Genomic DNA, 22,849 nt, shown 5'->3' with positions numbered 1-22,849 from the left:
CCCTGATCATGTCCTTACATTCACGGTTGACTGAGCAGTGACCAATTTTATGAAAGGGTCTATTTAGAGGCTTGCGCCACTCTTCATGGTGAAATCTCTTTTTTTCCCCCGCCTGCCTTGATTGGCAACCATAGCCTTTCACTCTGTGACAATTGACACAATTGAAAAGTGGCGCAAGTCTCTAACTAGACCCTTTCATAAAATTGGTCACTGCTCAGTCAACCGTGAATGTAATGACATGATAAGGGTGTCATTTTAAAGTGGAAATTCAACCCTAACAGAGGATATCTCCCTTTGATTCACATGTGGCCTACTTCTGTTCCAATTAGCAATAATCTCGGTTTCGTGTGTATTAAAAAAAAAATGCAAACAAAATAAAACAGAATGCCAGACATTGAATGTGTAACCAACATAGATGATATGTATGGTTTGAAAGATACGCCTTTCCACTTAAAAATGAGACATCAATATATATATGCCTTCTGCAACATGTGTCGCTGTGACATTTTTCGATTTTTCAACAGGTTTCATGTTATGTAGGGAATTTCTTCTTTGAATTTGAATGTTGGCATCTCTGTACATATATGTCCTATCAGTACTGCAACATGACATAAAAATACAATAACAAAATGCCGAAACAGCCGTGTGTGTTTGTCCACAAACATAATTGTACTTGTCCATTAGCTTTGAATGAGAATTTTTGTGAAGATTTTTTTTGTTTTATCTGTCTTTGTGGTTAGATTTACTGTACTCTTTTTCTATTTGTGATGTATTGTATTGGAAATACCCGCGTAAGGTAACAATTGTGATGCGATCAATCTAAATGAGTCGTTTGTCAACCCTGATCAATTTTTTTTTTTACAGATTTGAAAAGAGCACAATCTTAGTATTACTGCTTTGAAAACTGGGTACCATCTTTAGTTAAAAAATTATGGAAGTCGGAACACCAAGAAATGTGATGAAGTGATGTGATGAAGTGGCCCTATTTTGGCCTGAATCTCCAAATGAAAATTCCTGACAAACCACTCATGTAGCCTGATCGCATCATATTGTTGTTGTTTTCTCACTCGCAGTGACCTGTGCCAACCGCTGCTTCACCTCGGGTGCTGTCGAAGGCTGCTATTGTGATCAAGCATGCCAATTTTTCAGTGACTGCTGTGATGACTTCGGTGACATGTGCCTCCATGATCATACTGATCAAGCCGGGGATTGTAAGTACAGTGCTCCTTCGTAATATTCACATTCATTTTGGTGTATTTTAATGTGGCGTGGGCTAGTTTATTCAAGGCCTGTTACTATCAATGGAGAGAACGTATTAAAGGGAATGTACAACATTTGCGCAAACATCAAATAACAAAACTATCAAATTATTTTGAAATACGTTACTGGACTGCAACTTGACTGCAAGTAAATAGTCTAAACCATTCTGTGAAATCATAGCACCTGGTGTGCTGTCATTTCTAAGAAAAGTGGAATTTGTCTGCGCCAACCTTGAACAAGTTTTTAGAGTTTTGAGAGATGTGCAACATTAAATGTAGAAGATTTGAAAAAACAAAAATGAGAAGGACATTTTTTTTGTATCTCTGTCCTTTCCCCAGCATCTTGTACCGGTCGATGTTACACCGAGGGCAGTGTTGGTGGATGCTATTGTGATGGTTTGTGCCCATTTTACAAGGACTGCTGCTCAAACTTTTACGCCCAGTGCCCGCGGCCCCCAGTTGACGACGGTGCTGGAGGAGGTAAATCAAGTTGGAGAAATTTTCATATTGGAGAGATGTTGGAGAGAAATTGACCCAAATGTCGCTTAAACTATGTTTCTTCCTAAGTGCATTGTTTCTGTATCTAAACTGTACAACCTTAACCAAACTGCTTTGGTATGTTTAAGAGATGCAACTTTTCAAATTTAAATCGGAATTCTTGTTTAAATAGTTTTTGATTAAGGGAATGAATATGTGCTTGGCCGGTATAAACAAGCACGTTTAAAACCGGCTGGTGGCCTGGAAACGAATAATGAGCCTTTGAAAATTTCATTGGTAAATACCTTTCTCGTCAGAAAGTCAAAATAAGTCCAAAAGTGACAAAATTCCAACGATTTTAATCAGCAATTTTTCTTCCTGTTTTGTGAAACGCCCCTTTGGCCAATTATGTGCCTCGCGCGCCGGCGCGTAGCGCTTAAAATCTCCTTATGTGGAGATTGGCACGCACTGTGCATGTGGCACAGAACGCAGCAGTGCTGGTGTAGTGTTGATTTAGGACTATAAAATACAGACTCAGTGGTAAGTATTGAGCATGCCTAAGTGAAGATAATTAGGAGAGTAACTGGTCATGTGATACAACCAATAAAAGAATAAACGGGACCAGATTTCATAGGAGTCAAAATTTCATGTGACACCGGAAAAAGTGTTTAAAACCAGTCCGTGTTTTGTGAACCGTTCAAAAATACCTAAGACAGATTACCCATTCGTATTGGTCGAGAGCCCGTCACGTGACCGGTTTTTAAAGACCGGCTGCCTGGTCTTAAACACTTTTCCAGTGTCACATGAAATTTGGACTCTTAAAAATCCAGTGCCTCTTACTGTTTCATTGGTTGAACGTTCACCATCCTCACGTAGGCATGCCCAATACTACCAGTGAGTCAGTATTTTATAAAGTCAGTATTTTATAAATTGTCCTAAATTCATAACGCAACGCCCCAGGTGCATTCTGCGCGGCATCGCGCACTACGCGCGACGCGGGCGCCAATCACCATAAAAGGAGTTGTTTACATCTCATTTGCGAGCTGGAAACTCCATTATTTAGCTAGAGGGGTGTTTCAATAAACAGGAAGTGAACTTGTTGAACAAAATCGTTTTTTTTTTACCGAAAAGGTTTGATTTTTTTTTTTACCAAAAAGGTATTTATGAATGAGAATAAATATGTGCTTGGTTGGTATTAATCACTCTGTTTAAGATCGCGTGGAGTCTGATAATTACCCTCGCCCAGCACCCAGACTCCAAGCTGTCTTAAACAGAGTGATTAAAACCTCCAAAGCACACATTTATTTCCCTTATTCAAACCCACCCACGCGACGGGCTCTCGACTAATAGGAACGAGTGCACTGTCTCAGGCATTTATGAATGATCATGTTATATTTGTGTTTCTTTGTAACCAATCTTGCAGCAACCTGTGCCGATCGGTGCTATACGCCAGGCAGTCAGGCCGGATGTTACTGTGACATTGCATGCAAATCTTACAATGATTGCTGTGCTGACTTTAACAATCATTGCGTACGTCCAACTGGGGTTAATCAACCAGGAGATGGTGAGAAATTCTTAACCTTTTCTTAATTGCTTCTCCTTGTTATCACATCTTTTTCTGAAACTTGTCTATAGAGTGGAACGCCGCTGAAATGAATGCCGCGGGATCCACAGAAATTGTTTGTAACAGCGATCATTCGGTATGGCGATATTATAGCTGCCAGTGCTCCGGTACTCACTTTTCAATAAATAGCTTCCTTCAGAACTTCACCCTGCACGGCCTGGGCTACTGAAAGACGCCTTTGAACACGTGCCGACTATTATACACAGTTTTTGAGCTTACTACCAACAGCAATGGATGGCTTTCCCTTGCTATTCCTTGGGGAAATAGCCACTTGTCGCTTTTCTGTTGACATTTTTTCACAACAGTTTTCGGTACCTTTTGTACACAAAAATCGGGAACCAAAGACGATGTTCAGTATAGCCGAATGTTTGGTGTAGTGGTGTTCGGTATAGCGACGTTCCACTGTATTAGGCATGCAATTCAGATCGGATCAGCTGATTTCCTCTTTTTTTTTTATACCTCTTTTGTATGCCATTACTAATTTTAAAATACTGCAGAGGGTCATGTAAAGCTTGAATATTCCTCTGTCTGTGACTTTCCAGTTGCATGCCTATAAATCAACTTGGTTACCATGTGTTTACTCTGATCAAGTTGAGGAGTTTATTTTCCAAAACACAATGTGTCCATTTGAAAAAAAGTGAACAATCGGCACGGTTATGAAGCTTTAAAGAATAAAAACAGTATAACAGTTATTTCTAAACTTCATTTTCGCTTTATTGTATTCTGGAATTGTGTTTTTAGTATTCTTTGTGTAATATTGAGTACCCATATTCTTACGTATTCTCGAACCTTACAGTATCCCCTTGTTTACAATCAAGACAGAGAATAATTGTTCACTTACAGACATACCAGGTACTGTTCAGAACAGCAACTGTTTTTGTTATTGCTGCCATTAGCTGGAACAATGGGCCTGTTTGTTCATTTTCGCACGCCGCCGTGCGAAAACAAACAAGACCACTCTTGTGCGTCAAATCCTTTATACACGTGAACGCACACAAGACAAATGTCGTCTGCTTCAGATTTTGTAGACATAAGGGCTATTTTTATGATAAGCTATCTATTATTTCCAAAAAAAGTAAATCAATCGTACTTTTTGTATTCACGAAAATGCATTCTAAAAGAATTATGAAGAACTGTTGTAACAAAAGCTCATTTGATGCTTTGAATCTATGTAAAAAAACCTCTTTTTCTTTCTGTCTGTCGCGCACATGGCCATCTTTGATCGTGCGAACCCACCTCGCAAGCAGGATCTGTTAAAACGTGATCCTATGCATATATCGACGTTTCGGATCACTGATTGCGACTCAGATCTTCGTGAAACATCGCAATCTTCGGCCCCATCCTTCAACTTTTTTCTGGGGCCTTGAGTTGCCTGGAGTGGTCATTATACATAAAACCAAGTAGATATGATTTCTTGTGATTAAAGTCCCAAAAAGGTATCTTTTATTTAATTGATATAATAATGGGACAGGAAACGAACTTCCATGCTCAAGTAGATATGGGTAATGTTTTTAATTTGGGGTCCAAAGTGTGACATATTTCATTTTCCTCGTACCTTGGTACTTTGTAATTTACCAATCAAGTATCATTAACAACAACTTTATTTGTTGGGTAGGTAGTTTGTATACACATAATCACTCTTAGAGGACAAAACCCTAACTCCCTAGCATGATTTACTAGGAACCATACCCATCCTGGCAACTTCCAACACCATATGGGAAACTGCACACACATATTTCTGATTTTGATTCTGGAGGTGTGCCAACCCTACGTAAAAGACTGTCAGTTTAGGGGTACTGTACCCATCCTGACAGATTCCAACAAAACATGCCGTTGGGGTTTGACAGGTTGAGTTCTGTTAGTGTAAAGGAGTGCATCAGAATTATAAAATCACAGACTTCAGATGTAAGGCCAAAAAAAAAAATAAGTCGGTCTCTGGTCAGCGCGCGCGCGTCGATTTTAATCATGTGCATCGATCTTTTTTTTTTCCAAAATGTTTCGCGGTAGCTCCAACAGCGCCCTCTATTTACGCACCTCCTCAATTTTTTTTACCAAAAAGCACCAAGGAATGGGAAATTGCACCAAGGCAAATGATAAAGGGCACCAAGGCAAATTATGGAGGACACCAATGTACATGAGGACACCAAAAAAGCAAAATAGTACCCACCTTGTCTGTACAATCCAAGCTTGAAGGAAAAAAAAAAAAAAGCCGCGTGGCCGCATCAATTCCGGAACTTTGGTCTGACCAGAGACCGAATAGTTTTTTTTGGGGGCCTAATAGATTTATGGAATCAGTGTTTCCCCTGCCCATTCAAACGTGAGGCGGCCCCCCTCGCTACTTTCAGTCAATATCACCACCTCGCTGTGAAGATTTGCAATAAAGGAAATACTAATCGACAATTTTTCGTTTTGTGTAATTTATGAGCGTTTTCCTTGACCTCTATGTATCAAGAACTCACAATTTGGATGTGTAAATGGAATCATCTCGCATTTTTGTAAGGGCAGCATCCTTTTGAGCTCGCAAACTGCGTCAATTTTATTTCAATCATCAATTTCAATTGTTACCACCTCGCTCATTTCATTAGCCAGGGGAAACACTGTATGGAATGACTGGTAATTGTATGAAAGAACCATGTTCACAATTGCATATCTGTCTGTTTTGATCCTATCCAGCTACCTGCGCTGGCCGTTGTTTTTCCGATGGCAGTCAGGGTCTTTGCTACTGTGACTCTCTGTGCCAAGGATTTAATGACTGCTGTGGAGACTTCTATCAGCTGTGCCCCCGTCTAGGTGAACACATTGAAATTATTCTCACTCAATTTAAACCTTACAGCTGGGCAGTTCCACAGAATTCTAAACCTCAAGATCCAAAGCTTCAAAAAATCCTAATGCCACAAATGAAGTATGTGTATTACTTATCATCTGTTTAACAATTGTCGACTGCTGTGATGTGGGATATGACGTTTTTTACGGCCGAGGGTGCTATGCGCTCCGAGGGGGTTCAAACAGCACATCCCACATTACATCACAGTAGTCAACAATTGTTATATCGTGCTAATAACTCAAAAAGATAAATGGTTGTAACGTACTGTGTGAGAAATAAATTAAATCACTGCGATGTAACCTTTGATAACTGAAGGTTTTGATGTGCTGCTGGACATGAGACTGAGCGTTTGATGTTGCAGTTCCCTTGCGCAAAGCTAGCGCGCTGGCAGGCTCCGCATGCAAGTTACGGCATTTTGAAAGTTCTGTCCACAGATCACAAAAAAATTAAGTGTTCTTTCAGCAAAATGAAAACAATTCACATATATTCCTATGAGAAGTGTTTTCGCTTTGCCGAAAGAACATTTACATTTTTTGTGATTTGTGGATATAACTTTAAAAATGTGTTTGTGTATAAAATTCCGTAACTTGAAAAGTCCATGAGTGATTTGAGTGATTCTGGTATTAAAATCTAGGATACGAAAGTCCACCCTGTGGCTGTTTTGTGTCGGTGCTTGTATTGCAGTGCTATACTGATTTCAATCTGTCTGTGGCTGTTTGGTGAATGAATTTGTGTCCAGGGAACTTCTATTCAACTGTTCAGACCATTAGTGAACAATTTGCACCCCCCAAACACAGTTATTCACCCCCAAATATAAAACGCCTTCCGCGTGCGCCCCTTCGTGCATACGTGTAAAAAGAAAAGTCCGTGGCTCACAGGGTTAAAAGTGCTACAGGCAAAACTTCATTCCAAAATTGGTCCTGCCATTTGGGTTGCGTTTTTTTTTTACTCACCTTGAAGTGCGTCTGTGTCTTATATATGGGTCACTCCACCGGGTTGGGGAACAAAGTGTGAAATATGACCATATTAAGAAAAGCATGAATGCCTTGCTAGCAGTTACTCTACATAATATTTGTTGTTGGGTGTTTCACTACTGCAGAAAGTTTGAAATCATTTCAATGTATTTTGCCTAAAATACGAGCAAAAAATGTCATTTTGGACGTAAACGTCCAAATATGACATTTGTACCTGTTTTTTAAATTTCTACGAAACATTACCCAAATTCACTTTGCGTACTTCTTACTATACATGCAACACAATAAGAAAAGCTTTTGTTATGGTAGTCAGGTGTCAAATGGAGCAGAAATGATAGCTTGGTTGTGTGGACGTAACATTTACACGGTGTAAAACCCAAATGTCACACTTCCATTGAGTGATTTTGAAACTGTTACGTCCACACTTGAGGTATTGTTTCTGCTATATTTCTGAATTAATACATTTTTGCTCATATTTTTGTCAAAGTACTTTCAAATGATTTCAAACTTTTTGAAGTATTGAAACACATTAAGACAAATATTATGTTGAGCAATTGTTTAGAATGCATGGATACTTTCAATAATATAACCAAATATATGGATGTAACATGCACTGCTTCCAAACCCGGTGGAATGACCCATATACCACTCGCCTGTTGGCTTTACTTCATCATGTGCTCCACTCTTGCTTGTGTGATTTGAAGCTATAGTCAATCATTTGTAATTAGTGCATTTTGTTCGTTTGAAGCAACAAAAGTGTTCAAAATCTAATGAAGGATACTGAGCAACTAACCTGATGAAGTTTCAGCTAAGCTTCAGCTGTACATTCCGAGAAAAGCAGCATTCTAAGATCTCAATTTCAAATCAAAAGTTACTGAATCATGTTTTGAATTGTTTTGAATTGCAGCTATACGCGGCGTCGCGCACTGATCCGACGAATTATAACAACCGCGCGCGTGTGCATCGTTTCAATACTTGTGCGCGCTGCGCTGAATAACAAAACGAACTACTAGTTTAAATTTTCCTACGGTGCTTCTTAAGAATCACCGTTGGAAATGCCTTCTTTCGTTGATTACTTCAAAATGACCGCTTCCCAGAAAGAATAATTTCACAGGGAGTTTAGTTCCCTTACTATCTTTCAACCAAGTTTGTTTTTCAACGGTAATTACGCCAGTTACTTTTCGGATGGCTGCAAATGTTGGACTATAGCTTTAACTAATTACACTCTTTTGTTTCTGCGACCACAGAGGGTGATCCGTGTGAGCCGAACCTGTGTGAAAGAGGCACCTGCGTCTCGATCAATGACAACACCAACTACAGATGTATCTGCCCAAGTGGATACCAGGGGAAAAACTGTCAAAATGGTAAGCAACTGAGATCAAATGATTGCACTTGAAGAAGTTTCATTAAGCGTAAAAGGTCTTAATAGGGTTTCTGTCAAACTGAAACTTTTTTTTAAATGTTATTTTTTGTGTGTGTTTTTTGTTTTTTTTCTGGTTGACATGCTTTCGACTTCAGTATATGTTATTGTGGTTGTACTTATATTCCAACAATTGTACTTGTTTGAACAAGTTTTTTGTGTTAAAACTGAAAATCTTTTTTTGTTGTTGCTTGTTTGTTTGGTAGTTGGGTATAATTGTATGTGTTCTACATAACCCCCGAGGACCAACACACAAAGGGAGAACGACAGATCCTTTCAGTCCTCGAGAGTTGGGTCTTTTGTTCGAAATGGTCCTCTGTAGTGGGTTTGAGTGCTTAGTCTATGGGAGAGTGTTATATTACAGGGACAAAGGGAAACACAAAGCATTGTCCTTGGGAGTATAGTAAAACCAGAGTGTGTGAGCTTGTCCATGTTTGATGTTTTTTTTTGTAACCCTGTTAATTACATTTAATAAGTAAATTTCTTATACACCGCATGTATCTACCAACAAATAGGTACTCAATTTCAGGTCCGAATTTCAGCCAAGGAAATTAATTCTGGTTAAAATTAGAGCATTTTGAAATTAGTGTGCGACATTGCAAAATTTTAGTACACGAGAACAAAGGAAGTACCCCACATCTATGCCTGTGTAAGGGTGAGCTATAAACACTGGCAATCGTGGACGTAGGACAAAAGAATTGGGGCGCAAACAATATGTCCTTGATTGACCGAACGTCCACGAACTCAAATCGTGTACAAAACCAATGAGAGCTGTCGCTAAAAAGTTACAAACAAAGTACAAACAAAGGAAAGAGGATTAGGGACAATGGGGCGTCCATGATTGACAGCATTTACACATGTGGGTGGGTGTGTGTGTCTAGATGAATTTTGTCAGCGTGATAACTTGAGAAATACTTAACATATGAAGTTCAAATTTGATTTGTGTATTGTTCTTGGTAATCCAAAGAAGCCTATTGCATTTGGGGCTGAAAGGTCAAGGGTCAAGGTCACAGTGGCTAAAACAATAGAAATCTTGTCAGCGCGATACACGTGGGTGGGTGGATGTGTCCGGATGAATTTTGTCAGCGTGATAACTTGAGAAATACTTAACATATGAACTTCCAATTTGGTTTGTGGATAATTGTTCTTGGTAATCCTAATAAGAAGCCTATTGCATTTGGGGCCGAAAGGTCAAGGGTCAAGGTCACAGTGTCTAAAACAATAGAAACAATAGATCATAGGGATTAATTCATATAAAACCTACAGAAAACACTAATGATGTCAATGAACGTTCCATGTGACCCAAGTACATGTACATGTAAGTTGATGTTAAAAGAGTGGTGTTATTTCATGGGAACAGTCACAGTTGCGGGGCATTTGTGTTTGTAAACACACCTGACTATAGTTTCAAATTATTTTTGTTCTTCTTAATTTCAAACGTTACAGCGGATCCGTGCCTATCAACACCATGTCAGAATGGCGCCCCATGCACAGCACTCGACGAGAACACGGACTACAGCTGTGCTTGCCCAACTGGATTTCTGGGGAAAAATTGTCAAAATGGTAATCCTCTTAAAATTTTTTTGAGTCTTAAAAATGTTTTTGAGTCCGTAATGAAAATACTAAGAATTATACCGGAGTCTTATACGGCACACGTATCTACCAATAAGTAGGTACTCAAGGCGCTGGTAATTTTGTATGCTATTAAAAACACGTACACGAAGTTTACCTTTCTAATGTGTATAACTACTGAATGATTTATTGATAAGCCTTGGTAACTGTGACTGAATGAGACATATGCGCACTTTCCGTCCTGAACCAGGGCTGGGTTCCATAGGTAGGCCTTGATTGGTCCAAAGACGCAAATAATAGCGCTACAATCCCGCTCGGGATCCTAACTCATGTGGAAAACCCAAGTTTGCAGGTGTTCCATGGCAATGGTGGGCATCATTTCAGTGTTCTAACAGAGCACTTGGACACGAAAGTATGGAGCCGTTTGAGTTAATGTAAACGGCCACCCAGGATAATGTGAATTGAAAAATCCGGTTTCGTTAGCAAAAACGTTATACACACGTGTGTGCTCCGCTCATTACCAGCGCCCATCGGATAAACGCTCGAGGTGCGTTAACTTCCGGTTCCATTCGTGCTATGCTGCACGAATTGTAAGCACACCTGACTTGTTTCAAATTACTTTTGTTCTTCTCAATTTCAAACGTTACAGCGGATCCGTGCGTACCAACATATACCAAGCTATGCTGCACGAATTGTAAACACACCAGACTTGTTTCAAATTACTTTTGTTCTTCTCAATTTCAAACGTTACAGCGGATCCGTGCGTACCAACATCACCATGTCAGAATGACGCCCCGTGTACATCACTTGAGGAGAACACGGACTATCGCTGCGATTGTTCTGACGGATTTGTGGGCAAGAATTGTTCAACAGGTAAAACAACGTGTGTCATTTTGTAGCCCTGAACAGGGGCGTAGCACGGTCATTTTTATTGGGGGGGGTGTAATATCTGGCGATGAGGGCGCTGTTCAAAACTGACAATTATGCACACAAAGGGCCGATATATGGTGCTTTTCACGGCGATACATGTGCGAAATTCTGAAAAAAACCACCCAAAATGGCAGATGCTAAAAGGGCACTTGTTCAGAAAAAAAGGGCACTTCATAAAAAAAGGGAAAAATGAACTCTCCGTGGCAAACTCTTGGTGGCGCACTGCATTGTGAATCGCCCGAATTGTTTGAAGTCATTCTTTATTTAATTTGAATGGCAAATTTCAGGAAGTAACACGGAAAATAGGGCCAGGGAACAAAGCTACACGGTGGATGCTAAATTTGTAGACCGACCCATGTCAAAATAAGGGGTTGCGTGTGCAGTCGGTTGACTTAAACAACCGATTTCAGAAAGTTACTGACAAATATTTTGGTTTGTTTCCCTTTATTTTGTCCTGACAGCGGTACCGATTGAACCTTGCACTGTTCCTGACATCTGTCAGAACGGTGCGTCATGCGTGCCCATCGGCGACTTCAACTATACCTGTAACTGTGTCCCGGGGTTCCTGGGTGACAACTGCGAAAACGGTAAATGCATGTCATTTTTATGCCCCGCGGCGAAGCCGAAGGGGCATACTGTTTCCGCCTTGTCCTTCCGTGGGTGGGTGGGTGGGTGTTTGGGTGTGTGTGTGTCCGGACAAATCTTGTCAGCGCGATAACTTGAGAAATACTTAACATATGAACTTCAAATTTGGTTTGTGTGTTGTTCTTGGTAATCCTAAGAAACCTATTGCATTTGGGGCCCAAAGGTCAAGGGTCAAGGTCACAGTGGCTAAAACAATAGAAATATTGTATTTATTCTGAGATCATAGGGATTAGGGATTAATTCATATAAAACCTACAGAAGACACTAATGCTGTCAATGAACGTTCCAATTGACCAAGGTACATGTAAGTTGATGTTAAAAGAGTGGTGTTATGTCATGGGAACAGTCACGGTTGCGGGGCATTTGTGTTTGTAAACACACCTGACTTGTTCCGTTTTCTGCTACATGTGTTACTTTTGTACGGATTTTGCTCTTTGCGTATGGGCTCAAAAAATGCATCCACTACGACGACTTGAACATCATCGTATGGGGTCATCCGCATTTAGAAAAGTAAAATACCGAATCATTAACAACAAATTAACTTTGATTCAAGATCATACTGGTACTAAACCCTTGAAACTATTTGATCCTATGCAGGGAGAGTAAAAAAAACAAACAAACAAATGGCGTGACCAATTTTTGAATGAAGTTTTGCCTGTAGCACTTTCAAAATGTATGATATGAATGTCCCGACATTAATCTTTCTTCTAGTACAAGAATCATTCAAATCACTGGTGTACTTTTTAAGTTACGGAATTTTGAACATCTGTTCGAAAGTTCTGTCCACAGATTGCAAAAAAAATAAGTGTTCTTGCAGCAAAACCGGAAATACTTCTCATAGGGATGCATGTGAATTGTTTTTGTTTTGCTGAAAGAACACTCGCCTTTTTTATACCTCTGTATAAGGAGATGTTGATGTTTAGCACCACCCACGTCAGCCACATACCATAGACATGACCAGAAGGGCGTTTCAGAACATGTAAAGCAAAACGGTTGAACAAAATCATTATAAAGTTGTCAATATTTGACTTTTGACCGAAAAGGTATTTATGAATGGGATGAAAGTGCACTGGAACAGTTTTTAAACATGATGATAAAAACCGTGTAGGGGTCTGGTCAACGATAAAACCCTCGTCTTCAGCTCGGGCCATAATCGGTGACCAGGCCCAAGGTTGGTTTTTAACCACACATTTAAAACTAGGTAAAATTTGAGGCTTTGCATGGTGGAGATACTAATGAATAAAAGGTTTGCGGAAACACCATGTGGGAATAGTTTCTCAAATTAAGAGAATGGTTCTGAAAGAACCAGAGGTATAAACTCGACGTTCCGGTCAGTATGCTCTGACCGTCTTCAGGGGACATTATTGTCTCCTTATTCATGTGGGCGGGACTCGAACCCACGACCTTCTTCTTACTAGTGCAGACGTCTTACCACTCGACCATCGAGCTTGCCGGGGTCGGCCGGCTGGTTGGCATCTGACAGAGTAGCAGGTACCTCAACCAAACTCATCATGAGATGGAATTTTACCTTGGGGTGATCAACCAAAGCAAAATTCCATCTTACGATAAGAGTGTTCAAGTAAATTTGATAAATTGGCTAGGAGTAAAGTATTTTCTCCTGGTTGACCACTCAGAATATGAATGTCCTGACGGCTCTGCCTACGCGGAATGCATCACTGAATGTGATGGACGCACCTGTCAAGAACCCAATGGTCCACCAGGATGTGATCCAGAGGCTTGCACAGAGGGCTGTCGGTGTGATGGAGACCGCCTTCTAGAGAATGACGTATGCATCCCTGCTAGCCAATGTGGCTGCGAAAGGGATGGCATGTATTACATGGTAAGCTTGGGCAGGGATGTAGTCGAGTCCATTACAAGTCCGTGCAAGTCCACCACAAGTACTCCCAAGCAATTCGAATGGACTTGTGACTGAACTTGTGACTGGACGTGTGACTGGACTTGTGACTGGACATGTGACTGGACTTGTGACTGGACTTGTGACTGGACTTGTGACTGGACTTGTGACTGGACTTGTGACTGGACATGTGACTGGACATGTGACTGGACATGTGACTGGACATGTGACTGGACTTGTGACTGGACTTGTGACTGGACTTGTGACTGGACTTGTGACTGGACTTGTGACTGGACTTGTGACTGGACTTGTGACTGGACTTGTGACTGGACTTGTGACTGGACTTGTGCCTGGACTTGTGACTGGACTTGTGATGGAATTGTGACTGGCCATGTGACTGGACATGTGACTGGGCTTGTGACTTGGCTTGTGACTGGACTTGTGACTGGACTTGTGACTGGACTTGTGACTGGACTTGTGACTGGACCTGTGACTGGACCTGTGACTGGACCTGTGACTGGACTTGTGACTGGACTTGTGATGGACTTGTGACGGACTTGTGACTGGACTTGTGACGGACTTGTGACTGGACTTGTGATGGACTTGTGACGGACTTGTGACTGGACTTGTGACTGGACTTGTGAACTTACATCCACAAACTTGGGCAGACTAGACCAAACAAAGATTATTCGGATTGGTAGATCAATCGCTTGTTAACATTTCTCAGTTTGGTTAATTGAAATTGCTTTGTGAAACGTAAAGCTTCCGTTCAGAAGGTGCTGCTAGAGCACGCACCAAAAATTCTAAAACCAGTTGGGGTAATTGAAAACGATTACTGGTACATGAAATATAGACGACCTGTTTATTTTGTGGACTGACCTTTTCCGGGGGTTTGGGATGGGGAAGGGGAAACTTGGGGAGGGTGAGACTGGAGAAGATGTGGGGTGGGGGAGAAGTATTATAATGTCTGGACGACTAGCCTGGTTGTCGCTGATCATTTTCCCAGTGAGCTATTAATTGAGTGAACATGGGGGTAGCATGGGTGGCTTGTGCATAAAGCACTCGCCTCTCATCAAGGTGACCACGGTTCGAACCCTGGCCTTGGATCACATGTGAGTAGAGTTGTGTGTTGGTTCTCTCCTGTGCCATGATGGTTTTTCTCCGTGCCCTCCGGAAAAATCAAACACTTTCGATCTCAGGCTGTGCTCCGTGGTCATATATGGGCCGATGTGGTCGGCAGCCATACGCACCTTTACGTGCCAGCGGCCCGACAACGTTGTAGCCGCGTCCTTCGCAATTCAGCATACCAGCTGCGAGTAAGGATGATTAGCCTCCCAAATTATTATTATTATTATGTTACCCTGATGCAGTCGAAAGCTCTGAATGAACTATTTTTTGATTTTGGTTTTTAACTTGCTGATTCTCAGCTGAACACGATACTAGTCGATGAGAACTGCACGGAGGAATGCACATGCAACTCGCCCAATAACTTTGATTGCGCAAGCCTGGTCTGTAGTCAGGACGCTTCGTGCCAGCTTGGCGATGACCGCAACGAATGCACGTGTAACGAAGGATTTACGGGCAACGGCTTCGTTTGTGAACCTGTGGATCGTAAGTACTGCCACTATATGGCCTCAATGTTGGTCAGGGAATGTGGAGAAAGTTTGTTTCACCCATGCCAGTAAGAAGGATTTGGATTTTTGAAGCTGTGCATGGTAGAATGCATTTACTCCGTGCACATGCACCAGCGTTGTAGTCGAGTACCTTTCCATGCGTATGAGTTTGAGTTCTTTGCCATGAGTATGAGTAAAGTACAAGGCAACTTCTTTCCATGAGTACCAATACGAGTATTTTGTCATGAGTGCGATCATGAGTATGAGTTTTTTGCCATGGCGGTGAGTACTTTGTAATGAGTGCGAATATGAGTACGAGTTCTTTGCCATGAGTATGAGTAAAGTACAAGGCAACTTCTTTCCATGAGTACCAATACGAGTATTTTGTCATGAGTGCGATCATGAGTATGAGTTTTTTGCCATGGCTGTGAGTACTTTGTAATGAGTGCGAATATGAGTACGAGTTCTTTGCCATGAGTATGAGTAAAGTACAAGGCAACTTCTTTCCATGAGTACCAATACGAGTATTTTGTCATGAGTGCGAGTATGAGTATGAGTTTTTTGCCATGGCTGTGAGTACTTTGTAATGAGTGCGAGTTCTTTGCCATGAGTACGAGTAGAGTACAAGGCAACTTCTTTCCATGAGTACCAGTACGAGTACTTTGTCATGAGTGCGAGTATGAGTACGAGTTCTTTGCCATGAGTATGAGTAGAGTACAAGGCAACTTCTTTCCATGAGTACCAGTACAAGTACTTTGTCATGAGTGCGAGTATGAGTACGAGTTCTTTGCCATGAGTATGAGTAGAGTACAAGGCAACTTCTTTCCATGAGTACCAGTACAAGTACTTTGTCATGAGTAAGAGTATGAGTACGAGTTCTTTGCTATCAGTATCAGTACTTTGTCATGGGTACGAGTAGAGTACAAGGCAATTTCTTTCCATGAGTACGAGTACTTTGTCATGAGTGCGAATATGAGTACGAGTTCTTTGCCATGAGTATGAGTAGAGTACAAGGCAACTTCTTTCCATGAGTACCCGTAAAAGTACTTTGTCATGAGTAAGAGTATGAGTACGAGTTCTTTGCTATCAGTATCAGTACTTTGTCATGGGTACGAGTAGAGTACAAGGCAATTTCTTTCCATGAGTACGAGTACTTTGTCATGAGTGCGAATATGAGTACGAGTTCTTTGCCATGAGTATGAGTAGAGTACAAGGCAACTTCTTTCCATGAGTACCAGTACAAGTACTTTGTCATGAGTAAGAATATGAGTACGAGTTCTTTGCTATCAGTATCAGTACTTTGTCATGGGTACGAGTAGAGTACAAGGCAATTTCTTTCCATGAGTACGAGTACTTTGTCATGAGTGCGAATATGAGTACGAGTTCTTTGCTATGAGTATGAGTAGAGTACAAGGCAACTTCTTTCCATGAGTACCAGTACAAGTACTTTGTCATGAGTAAGAGTATGAGTACGAGTTCTTTGCCATCAGTATCAGTACTTTGTCATGAGAACGAGTAGAGTACAAGGCAACTTCTTTCCATGAGTACCAGTACGAGTACTTTGTCATGAGTAAGAGTATGAGTACGAGTTCTTTGCCATCAGTATCAGTACTTTGTCATGAGTACGAGTAGAGTACAAGGCAACTTCTTTCCATGAGTACCAGTATGAGTACTTTGTCATGAGTAAGAGTATGAGTACGAGTTCTTTGCCATCAGTATCAGTACTTTGTCATGAGAACGAGTAGAGTACAAGGCAATTTCTTCCATGAGTATGAGTACGAGTACTTTGTCATGAGTGCGAGTATGAGAACGTGTTCTTTGCTATCAGTATCAGTACTTTGTCATGAGTACGAGTAGAGTACAAGGCAATTTCTTTCCAGTAGGAGTACGTTGTCATGAGTATGAGTATGAGTTGTTTGCCATGAATATGAGTTCTTTGCCATGAGTATGAGTAGAGTACAAGGCAATTTCTTTCCATGAGTACCAGTACGAGTACTTTGTCATGAGTGCGAGTATGAGAACGTGTTCTTTGCTATCAGTATCAGTACTTTGTCATGAGTACGAGTAGAGTACAAGGCAACTTCTTTCCATGAGTACCAGTACGAGTACTTTGTCATGAGTAAGAGTATGAGTAAGAGTTCTTTGCTATCAGTATCAGTACTTTGTCATGAGTACGAGTAGAGTACAAGGCAACTTCTTTCCATGAGTACCAGTACGAGTACTTTGTCATGAGTAAGAGTATGAGTAAGAGTTCTTTGCTATCAGTATCAGTACTTTGTCATGAGTACGAGTAGAGTACAAGGCAACTTCTTTCCATGAGTACCAGTACGAGTACTTTGTCATGAGTAAGAGTATGAGAACGTGTTCTTTGCTATCAGTATCAGTACTTTGTCATGAGTACGAGTAGAGTACAAGGCAATTTCTTTCCATGAGTACGAGTACTTTGTCATGAGTGCGAGTATGAGAACGTGTTCTTTGCTATCAGTATCAGTACTTTGGTTTGAGTACGAGTAGAGTACAAGGCAATTTCTTTCCAGTAGGAGTACGTTGTCATGAGTATGAGTATGAGTTGTTTGCCATGAATATGAGTTTTTTGTCATGAATATGAGTACAAGTACAAGTCAGTTTAGGCCACAAAAAAAAAGTCTCCGGTTTCTGGTATGGAGCTTGCCCAAAAAGTGGTGCGGCGACGCGGCTTTTTTTTTTTTTTTAACCTGTTTTTTTTGCTTCAAATGTCGGCTGATGACTGCAAATGGTGCCCGACTAAACTTAGTGCAAATATATGGGAGTCCAGAGAGGCCACATAAAGCTTATTCTCGATCATAACCCCATCTAAAAACACGTTAAAATTGTGCAGCAGCAGGATTCCAGTCAAACCAGTGAGTTTGGCGGTTTTGAGACATCATCTTTCATTGAAAAAAAAACTTTTTCATTTTGCCGACGCTACGGCGACGCGCGCGCATACCAGAAACCGGAGACTTTTTTTTTTTGGCCTTATTTTACTTTTTTTTTTTCATAATGTAGTGAAGTAAAACTCTTCAACCATGCGTGGTTAAAAAATCTTTTAAAAAATTGCAAGAATACTGTCATTATGTTAATTTGAATACAAGTCACCAAATGTTACAATTCACCAAATGTTACCATATGTTGCAATTTAAGAGAGAATTCTCCGTCATTCAGAGTTTTGTAGAGTGAAAAGCTGCATATTGAATCCTCCAATTTTAGCCATAACCAACTATAAAATCACCAACAGGCAACAATATTGTGAGTTGAAAACCCATGCACCGTTTATCCATTCAGGTTTTGCTGACTCGTTGCATAAGTCCATTCCTTTTCTTTTGTATTGTCAGTGCAATGCAGAGGATACGACGACCGTCAAACCTGCCTGGGCCCCGACTGCAAATCAGGCTGCTTCAGATCCCCCAACTACCCAGACCAACCTTACACGCCCAACACCATCATTCAGTACATCGTGCAAGTGCCCGGCGTGACGTACTACACCATCCAATGCGACGAGCGCTTCAACGTCGAAGACGACCGGGACTCGCTGTACGTCGGCCCCGGAGAGCCCCCTCTATTGACGGAGTTGGAGATCAGTCCCACCGCCCCAATCCGCCTGTTTGACGGGGACGAGGCTCCAGAGAAGTTTGCGGTGGACGGCAATGGCTTCTGGATGTACTTCATCACCGATAGGATAGTGCAGAGGCAGGGTTGGGAATGCTGCTGGAAGGCAGGTAGGTTGTCAAGTCTAATCACTGGCTCTGAATCCTCAAGTGTGGCTCAGCGTTATATTACTAACAGGTCTAATAGAGCGACAGTTAAATTTGCTCTAATAGGGTGACACACCTTATGAGGGATACACATAACTGTCGCCATGTTATAAAAACCGCCATTTTGACCCATTTTGACAAGGGCTAGGACTAGGGGTTAGTGTTGGGGGTTAGGGTTAGGTTTAGGGTTTGGGCTAGAGTTCGAGTTAGGGTAGGGTAGGGTTTGGGCTAGGGTAAATTTAGGGCGACACTACCATGGACTTGTGCACCTACCTGGGGAGAACCTGCGATGGCAGGCATCCTGTTCTGGGGAAGAGAAGCATTCTCACTCCTCACCTTGACAAGCGACGTTGTCTCAAATGAGCCTTTAAATACTTCTTACCTTCTATCCACTCAAATACCATTTTCGAGGGGAAACCATTAACATATGCTGACTTTCTTTCACTTGTTTGGGCAGACGACCCGTGTCGTATGAACCCATGTGGGAATGGAGGTTTGTGCAAAGACAGAAGTGATGGCTCCTATGTCTGCGTCTGTATGGGAGGCTGGACTGGGGAACACTGTGAACACGGTAAGTGCCGCTGTCTTACGTAAAATTGTTTTCTTGTTCGTTTAGTAGTCTAGAGCGTGCTAGCCTGGGCCCAATTTTACAGAGCTCCATGGGTGGCAATCCTGGGGGGACAGGGGGACATGTCTCCCCCCCCCACTCTTTGAAGGATGGCTAAGAAAATACTGCTTAAATTGGTCAGAAATTGCCTCAGATTGCACCACAGAGCATCTAGAATCAATTTTTTTCGGACCCCACGTCGTAAGGGCTTTGCGGTTCTCGCTCGCATTAGTTCTGATCAAGGTATGTCCCCCCCCCCACTTTTGAGAAGCGATTGACGCCCCTACGGAGCTCACAAGTGGAAAATATTGCTTACAGAATGTATGGGCTAAGCATGAATCGGCTGGGGACCAGTTACAAACCATTTACATTGCATGAGATTAGGGTTGGTAACCTATTTTTGGTAAGCAAGAAATGTTCATGCTTAGCGACTTCACGAAAATGGCGATTGGGCCAGACTCGAGTCCATGAAATGCTACTGGGGGGATCGCCACACCTCTTCCACAGTGAGTCTGTTACCTTCCCAGCATTGAATAATGCCGGTAGCCATTTAACACCTGGGTTGAGAGGAGTAATTGCGGTAAAGCGCCTTGCTCAAGGGCACAGCACGCTCGAACCCACAATCTCACGATCATGAATCCTGTGCCCAACCGCCAGACCACACGTGCCCATTATATAGTACGGCATTATTCCACCGTTCCCATGTTCAGGCCGGGCACAGTGCAGAGCTCGTGGAGACCCCCACTACAGGACCTTTGACAGGCTCAAGTATAACTTCCAAGGCGCCTGCAAGTACTACCTGTTGCAGTACTGCGGAGACGAAGATGACGCCCACTATTTTGACATCATCCAAAAGAACCGGAAAGTTTCCACCAACTCCAGGGCTTCCCGCACCCAAGACTTGTGGATTCACATCTTTGGTCACGTAAGTAAAGTAAAGTCTGTCCCTAGCCAATATGGCCCATCAGGCCGGCGTTTATCTGAGGTGTCAGTGGCATGAAACGACTGAGAATATTTCTATTCCCCCTAGGTGGGATGCTAGTCCATCGCAGGGTACTCCCCAGCTAATGCCGGTACCCATTTATACTCCTGGGTGGAGAGAGGCAAGTGGGGATGAAGTGCCTTGCCCAAGGACACAACGTATGGCCAGCAGCTAGATTTGAACCCCTGACCCTCTGATCATGAGTCACGAACTCTAACCACTAGGCCACACTCCCCGTTTGGTCACGTAAATGACTTCCAAATCTACACAAATAGAGGCCCTTACCTCAAAAGTCACATAAAATAAGTTGCTTTTCAAGCGTTTTGTCCATTTCCCAATAAAAACACCACTCAAAATTCAAAGAAGAATGTTCAAAACCCAACCTGTTGAAACTTCAGCTCAGTGGATACAACACTTAATGAGATAACAGTGAAACACCATGCACAATTTTTTGATCAGGAGACACGATTTGGTACGAAGCACTCTGTATTTCCCCAAGTCGTTCCCTCGACTGATCGTTGGAAATCCCCTACATTTCTTGATTTCTTCTAAATGACAGCAAGCCAGACTATTATCAGTGGCTGTGAATCATTTTACAGCTAACATGTCACAGGTACACTCACTTATCGTCGGTGTATGTTTCTGCAGGAAATCGGCCTGCTTCAGGATAAAGAACTGACCCTTGATGGCGTCGTTCGCACCACGCCCTTGAATTATCCCGGTTTCTCCGTCACACGCAGCGGCAACAACCTGGTAAGTTCCTTGCCCTACGACAAAAGTGGCGGCCAGTGCCATTCATTGCTGACTAGTGCGTTACTTATGGGACTGGTTGAAATATTCTTTTACAAGTTGTGTTAAGTCACATGTAGAACTGAATAGGCGGGCGTGGACATCCGGGAATCACCGTGCAAACCTTCAAGTCTTATTAAAGCAGCGTCTGTTGTAGCAGCGTTCTACTGTACTATCAAATCTGGAGGTCTGGGCTTGGCCAACGTCAGTTTTCAGTAAAATGCTACAAACCTCTGAGGGTTAATTCTTTCATTTTTTTCTTCATTTTAATGACAAGGTGGCCAAATTTAACAACAGTCTAGAAGTTCGGTGGGACGGAAGATACGGCGTGAACGTTGAGCTGTCCTATGAATTCTCCAACCGGACGTGTGGTCTGTGTGGCAATATGGATATGGATCGCAACAATGAATTCGTGGGTCCAGGATTCCAGCCGGTAAGGCCCAGCAAACAATATTCTGGTCTTGGATTTTTTGAAAGAAAAAATAAGCCCCCTTTTTTCCCCAAGATGGTGGATGGGTTCTCCCATTTTCTTGATTCTTTTGCTGATACAAAGGTGTGGCCAAAAGAGCCGCTTAACCACTTATGGCCAAAACTGGTTACCGACCAAAACGTCATGTGGTTTATGTTGCTTTTGGCTGGCGGTATGCAATATTTTCTGCTTAACAGTAATATTCCTTCAAACTTGGATGTGGGCGTCTGGTTTTTGGGCGTCAACTGGGTTATGGGCACATGGGTATGGGTGTGACTGGGTTATGGGCACCTGGGTTATAAATGTCAACTGGGCTTTGGCGACTGAGTTACGGGCGACTGGGTTACGGGCATCAACTGAGTTATGGGCTCATGGGTTATGGGCGTCAACTGGGTTATAGGCACCTGGGTTATGTGCGTCAACTGGGATATGGGCATCAACTGGGTTATGGGCTCATGTGGTTATGGGCATCAACTGGGTTATGGGCACCTGGGTTATGGGCGTCAACTGGGATATGGGCATCAACTGGGTTATGGGCATCAACTGGGTTATGGGCACCTGGGTTTTGGGCATCAACTGGGTTATTGGCAGCTAGGTTATAGGCGTCAACATGGTCATGGCTGACAGATTTTGAAATTGAACATACAACAAAAATGACATGATTATTGTAGGCACTCTCACATCAGCCGTTTCTGTCTTTTTGTGTGACGACAAAGAAAGAGTGGAGCGATCAAAACAGTTCTTCTTAATAATTAATAGTTAAGGGAGAAAATTTACGACACAAAAAATATCTTTTTCTTTACAACCTTTAACATTAGCATATTTCTTGAAGTAGATATTTTTTGAACATCTGAACAAATATCTCATGCTGCATGACTCCTTATTCTGTATTTTGGAAAGAAATTAAAAAGAAAAAAAAAGGAAAAAATTGATCAAAATCCTTTTTTTTTTACGGAGCTGCTTGGCAAAAAATGAAGCTCAGCTAATTAATGCGCTTAATAGCAAAAACCAGCGGAGTACCTGTCACGAGTAATATACA

General features: G+C 41.9%; 1 protein-coding gene across 1 annotated transcript in view; it reads left to right on the top strand.

Annotated features, from left to right (window-relative positions):
• Positions 1 to 22,849, top strand: part of LOC119727754 (IgGFc-binding protein-like) — a 150,493-nt gene that overhangs the window by 14,222 nt on the left and 113,422 nt on the right. Inside the window, 15 exon segments of the mRNA XM_038199799.1 lie at positions 1,074 to 1,211; positions 1,599 to 1,739; positions 3,160 to 3,300; positions 6,034 to 6,150; positions 8,406 to 8,522; positions 10,025 to 10,141; positions 10,904 to 11,023; positions 11,542 to 11,667; positions 13,360 to 13,565; positions 15,008 to 15,191; positions 18,544 to 18,927; positions 19,421 to 19,534; positions 20,281 to 20,495; positions 21,201 to 21,305; positions 21,619 to 21,774. Coding sequence (XP_038055727.1) covers positions 1,074 to 1,211; positions 1,599 to 1,739; positions 3,160 to 3,300; positions 6,034 to 6,150; positions 8,406 to 8,522; positions 10,025 to 10,141; positions 10,904 to 11,023; positions 11,542 to 11,667; positions 13,360 to 13,565; positions 15,008 to 15,191; positions 18,544 to 18,927; positions 19,421 to 19,534; positions 20,281 to 20,495; positions 21,201 to 21,305; positions 21,619 to 21,774 — 2,381 coding nt within the window.

This window comes from Patiria miniata, unplaced genomic scaffold, assembly GCF_015706575.1.
Source record: "Patiria miniata isolate m_02_andy unplaced genomic scaffold, ASM1570657v1 HiC_scaffold_20, whole genome shotgun sequence".
NCBI lineage: Eukaryota > Metazoa > Echinodermata > Asteroidea > Valvatida > Asterinidae > Patiria > Patiria miniata.
This window is presented reverse-complemented; position numbering and strand designations above follow the sequence as displayed.